Raw genomic sequence first — 6004 nt, 5'->3', positions numbered from 1 at the left:
AAAAAAAAAAAAAAAGAGAGAGAGAGAGTATTAATCTTCTTGGACATTCCTCTGATATATCTCTCTATGTGTACTCTGTGGCTAGACTATATCTGTGCATTTTAATTGGAGATGGTTGAAGGGAAAGGAAATTGCAATAACAATCAAAAAGGGCAATTGGATACCCTTTTTACTGCACATGAATTCCCTTTCTTCATCCCTGTGGATGGAAGAAGAGAAGATGCAAAAGACGTGTTCTGTGGAAAAACCTGCTCAAGGAACAGCTGTTCAGTATCAGAAAGCTCCTTTTTGTTTAACTGAGTAAGGGACTTGGAAAGCTCCTTTTTGTTTAACTGAGTAGGGGACTTGGAAAATCAGGAGGAAGTATCTATATATTTGGGAATTCAAGTGACCAAAGAAAGTGTGGTTGGCTTAAGATGGCAGTAATAGATTGGGACTAAGAAGACAAAAGCAGCTTCTTGAGTATCCTGAGACAGACATAGATCCTGGTTTGGCAGGTTGAGAAAATACTAAACCAGGTTTTTGAGCAGGAATCTTGATAGTTTTTAAGCAAATGTGATAATCTAGAAAGGGCTCTATGTGCAGCCCAACACCACACAAAAAACAATCAGTTACTTCAGAAATAAGACTTTGATTGCATCCAGGATAGGTGATTCTGAGAAGTATGCCATATTTCCCTCCTCTCTGAGGAGAGGTATGGGTGGAAGACAGGAAGGGCTCTGTGGGGACCCCCAACTAAAATTGTATGTATCTGAGTTGTTGGCATTGCCAAAAGTGACCACAGTAGTAATAGGCTGCCTAGAGTTTCCTTCTGAGGACATTCAATGGCTTAGATGGGAGAGGTAGACTTAGCCCAGAGAACAGCCAGAGATTCAGAAGGCAGAATCAATTTTGAGAAGTCTACTGTTTTGCTATCATTCAGCTTCTTTGAAGAATTGTAAGAATAAGCTCCTACTTAGATATCAACTACTGTTTAGGTTAAGATAACAGAAAAAATTCCCAAACAAAAACATAATTTTCTTAATTGTGTTTTGAGTTACATTAGAGCTGCACTACACTTTGGGAAAGAAGGGGGCTTCATTATCAAATAAATTGTGGAAATATTGTATGCTATGTAATCCTCTAGAAAATTCTGAGATATACTTCAATTAAGAAACCTGCCTATGTAACTTAGCATTTCTGAATATGACCTGTGTGACCCTGGCATACTTTTTTCCAGTAACAGCTATTAACATTTCCTGACAAGAAGGCACAGCTTTTGTGCCAAGAGGAAAAGGGACCCTGGATTTTGTGTTTTCATAGCTAGAAAAATCTGAGCTGTGGGGAACTGGAGACAAGCTAAAATTCTTCTTGACTAATTTGACTCTTTTCCTTTCATCTCTACAGATTTCTGAGAGGAAAGTGGGTATGAAAAACCATTCTACTGTGACTAAGTTTCTACTTTTAGGATTAACTGACCAGTCAGAGCTTCAACTGCCCCTCTTCTGCCTTTTCTTAGGGATCTACATGGTTACCATGGTGGGAAACCTAGGCATGATTTCAATAATTGGATTGAATTCTAAACTTCACACACCCATGTACTATCTTCTCAGTAGTCTGTCTTTTTTAGATGTCTGTTATTCTTCTGTCATCACTCCCAAAATGTTGGCAGGGTTTTTATACAAAGATAAAGCTATTTCCTATTCTGGATGCATGGCTCAGTTGTTTTTTTTCTGTATATTTGTCATTTCAGAATGCTACATGTTGGCAGCAATGGCCTATGATAGCTATGTTGCAATCTGTAAGCCACTGCTCTATAATGCCATCATGTCCTCTCTGGTCTGCTGTCTGCTAGTGGCTGGTGTTTTCTCAGTAGGTTTGATAGATGCTGTGATTCATGTAGGTTGTATATTAAGGTTGTCTTTCTGTGACTCAAACATCATTAGCCATTATTTCTGTGACATTGTCCCTCTTATTAAACTTTCCTGTTCAAGCACTTATATTGATGAACTTTTGATTTTTGTCATTGGTGGATTTAACATGGTGGCCACCAGCCTGATGATCATTATTTCATATGCTTTCATCCTCTCCGGTATCTTCCACATCCACTCTAAAGAGGGCAGGTCCAAAGCCTTTAGCACCTGCAGTTCCCACCTGACAGCTGTTCTTCTATTTTATGGCTCCCTCATGTCTATGTATCTGAAACCTGCTACTGACAGTTCCCTCACCCAGGAGAAAGCATCTTCAGTATTTTATACTACCGTGATTCCCATGTTAAATCCCTTGATATATAGTCTGAGGAATAAGGAAGTAAAAAATGTATTGATAAAACTCTTAAAAAGAAAAGTATCTCATAATGAATGTGCTCCTTATTAAAGTTTATTTATACATTTATAATTGCTATTTTTGTATTAATAATAATATGTTTGTATGGAAGTGTTTAGACTCTGCCTCTTTAAAAGTAATTTGAAGTGAGTTTTTTGTGTTTATGCATATATGTTTCTATAGACAACCCTTTCTGTTGAATCAATAGTGACTCATGGTGATCTCATGTGCTTCAGTGTAGAACTGTGTGCCATAGAGTTTTCAGTGGCTGTATTGTACTCTTACAGAAGCAGATAGCCAGGTCTTTCTTCTGTGGCAGTGCTATGTGGATTAGAACCACCGACTTTTAATTTAATAGTCAAGCACCACCCAGGAGCTTATAAATATGTGTGTGTATGTATGTATATATATATATATATATATATATATATCTCCACACATAATAAGATTAATAAAATAAAAAACAAGTATGAGATGAGAAGTAAAAAAATACATAAAATTTAAAGTTTAATAACATTGCTAAGATTGAATATCAAATTTTGTGATTAGTTTCATAGCTCTAGGGGGGGGAAAAAACAACTCACTGCCATCAAGTCCATTCCAAATCATAGCTACCCCCTTTGGATTTCCAAGGCCGTGAATCTTCACAGAAGCAGATTGCCCAGTCTTCCTTCTGTGGAATGACTGGGGGTTTGAACCTTAACCTAGCTAGCAGTCAAATGCCTTAGGCATTATGCCATCAGAGCTCCAAAATCTTTATGGAAGTAGATTGCTCAATCTTCCTTTCTCAGAGTGACTGCTGGATTTTAACTGCCAACCTTCTGGTTAGCAGTCAAATGTCTTAGCCACTATGCCACCAGCAATACCACACTATAATCATGATGTACCATAATAATATCAAAAAATAAATCACACCAAATTCTTTTCTTGAAACAAGGTCTTTGCTCTTATTTATCTCATTAAAAAAGATATATATCTTATGGAAATTTGAATAAATAATAATGAGTGGTGTGATGGAAATCACACAATAATTTTACCTAAAATGAGGAAGAATTTTTCTTATTATTTCTTCTAAAGGGCTCATTAAATACCACTGGTATATTACAGCAGAAGTCAATGAAGAAGATTCAGCAACGTGATAAGCAAATATGGTCCTAATGTTTGGTATCTGGTGATCCAAGGATAAAATGTAGAATATCTAGATGAGGAAATGATGTTTAGATAAGCATATCTAAATATCGATGTCTTTCAGTTTAAATATTGTTATGAATTGAATTCTGCCCCCCCCCCAAATGTGTGTTATTAATCTTATGCTCTACACTTTTGCTTATAATCTCATTTGGGAATGGGTTGTTTTTATTATATTAATGACACAGATTAGTGAAGGGTGTATCATGAGTCAATTGCTTTTGAAATATAAAAGAGATCACACAAGCAAGTTAGCAGGCGGAGATGTGGGGAGATTTATACCAAGCCACGTGGAAATCTCCAAGGAACTTGGAAATAGAAGCTGAAGAAACAAGGACTTTTCCGCAGAGCTGACAGAGATAGAAAGCTTTCTTTAAAGCCCAAACCCACTGTCACTGTCATTGAGTCAGTTCTGACTCATAGTGACCCTATGGGACAAAGTAGAACTGCTCCATGGAGTTTCCAAGGCTGTAAATCTTTATGGAAGCAGATAGCTTCATTTTTCTCCAGCAGAGTGGCTGGGGGGTTCCAACCACTAACATTTTGGTTAGCAGCCCAATCCTTTAACTGCAGCAACACCAGAGTTCCTAAAGCCACATTTTGAATTTGGAATTTTAGCCTCCTTAAGTGTGAGAAAGCAGCTCTGGTAGCGTAATGCCTAAGGCATTTGACTGCTAACCAGAAGTCTGGTGGTTCAAACTCACCAGCCACTCCTCGGAAGGAAGATTGGGCAATCTACTTCTGTAGTGATACCACCTCGGAAACCCAAGGAGAAGTCACTATGATTTGGATCCAAATTGACAGCAGTGAGTTTGGTTTTTAGAAGTGTGAGAAAATAAATTTGTGTTTGTTAAAATCATCCACGTGTAGTGTTTCTGTTATAGCAGCACTAGATAACTAAGACAACTAGTATATGGGAAGTATTTTACAACTTTTTACATGTTTCTTTAGAGTTGATCTTTTCTTTGTAAGTTACAAACTATATGTCTTTATTTTTCTCTAAATAATATGTTTTACATTAAATATAATGAAAAAATATATAATTTTCAAGAATAAACTCTTGTACAATCAGCCAATATAATTCTTTTATGGGGAATGTTATGTGTTAGTTCATTTATTTAGTATATGCTTATCATCACACTATGTGCCAAGCACTGTTCTAGGTGCTGTAATGCTATGAATATAATAGACAAGATTCCTGCTTACTTTTGGAGGTCAGAGCAGCAGGTAATATGGAACATGATAATTACAGATAGAGATAAGTGCCTTAAAGAAAAAAAAATGAGATAAATAATGGTACGTTGGTTAAGGACTACTTTCAATAGAATGTTTTGAAGCAAAGTACAAGAGATGAATCTTGAAGGAATAGAAGAGTACATTTACATAGAAACAGAAGAGCAGAAACAAGTACATAAGTACCAAGGCTAGAATGAACTTGACTTTATTCAAGAAATAGAGAAAGCAGTAAGGCTGAAGCATTATGAAAGAGGAGGAAATGGTGTAAAAGGAGGTTGGATAGGCACACAAATGCCAAATCATGTAAGAGTTGAATTTTATTCTAAGTACCAATTCTAAGTACAAAAATGCTATTGCTATGTTTAAACAGGGAGCTCTGGTAGCATAGTGCCTAAAGAACTTGACTGCTAACCAGAAGGCTGGTGGTTCAAACCCACCAGCCACTCCTTGGAAGAAAGATGGGGCAATCTACTTCTGTAGTGATACTGCCTCTGAAACCCAAGGAGGGGTCACTATGAGTTGGGTCCGAATTGACGGCGCATAACAACAACAACAGCAACATGTTTAAACAATAAATTGATGTAGTCTGTTTTACTTTTTAACAAATTCTCTGTTTATTGATTAAAAATTAGATGTGTGTGTGTTTTGGGATATTTGGGTTGAGAAAGAAGTACATATTGGCCATCTAAATATTCTCTGATTCAAAGACAAGTCTTAAAGAAAATTAAAAACTCATAGGGCTAAAAAAAAAAAAAAAAAAAAAAAAGCAAACTCACTGCCATCAAATAGATTCTGACTCTATGGGACATAGTAAAACAGTGTTAAGAAGAAAATTTTTAGTACTAAATGTTTACATTTCAAAAGAAGAAAAATCTGAAATTCAAGTTCCTACTCAATAAACAGAAAAAAGATGAGCAAAATATACACAATCAAGATGAAGTAGACAACTTGAGTAGTCTTATAACCATTAAAAAATGTAATTTGCAATTTAAAAATCTCTCCCCTCTCCAAAAAATCTCTAGACCAAATGGTTTCATTGGTGAACACCACCAAATATTTAAAGAATTAAGACAAGTTTTACACAATCCCTTTCACAGAACACAAGACAAAAGAATACTTCCCAACTCATTTTTCAAGATCAGCATTACCCTCATACCAACACCAGACAAAAACAGTACAAAAAAGAAAACAAAAGTAGATATAAATATCACTCATGAACTTAAAAATAGAAGTCTTCGAAAACATATCAAATTGAATTCAATAATATATATTTATA

General features: G+C 35.9%; 1 protein-coding gene across 1 annotated transcript; it reads left to right on the top strand.

Moving 5' to 3' along the window:
* The first annotated feature begins 111 nt into the window (after positions 1-111).
* LOC103204762 (olfactory receptor 8D4) lies at positions 112-2355 on the top strand. Its single transcript, XM_007949966.2, has 2 exons — positions 112-270; positions 1303-2355. Exons 1-2 carry the CDS (start codon positions 112-114, stop codon positions 2353-2355), a joined length of 1212 nt encoding a protein of 403 aa, XP_007948157.2.
* The last annotated feature ends 3649 nt before the right edge of the window (positions 2356-6004 follow it).

The sequence above is a fragment of the Orycteropus afer genome, unplaced genomic scaffold (assembly GCF_000298275.1).
Source record: "Orycteropus afer afer isolate SDZICR_OR568_19922 unplaced genomic scaffold, OryAfe1.0 scaffold00258, whole genome shotgun sequence".
Classification (NCBI taxonomy): domain Eukaryota; kingdom Metazoa; phylum Chordata; class Mammalia; order Tubulidentata; family Orycteropodidae; genus Orycteropus; species Orycteropus afer.
Note: the sequence above shows the minus strand (reverse complement) of the source record. Positions and strands in the feature narration are given on the sequence as shown.

What these genes read in the sequence shown, in the direction of transcription:
- LOC103204762 (XM_007949966.2), top strand. Translation starts at nt 112, where the DNA reads ATGGTTGAAGGGAAAGGAAATTGCAATAACAATCAAAAAGGGCAATTG. An exon ending in GCTCAAGGAACAGCTGTTCA is followed by an intron (nt 271 to 1,302) that starts GTATCAGAAAGC and finishes GTGTTTTCATAG; the next exon opens with CTAGAAAAATCTGAGCTGTG.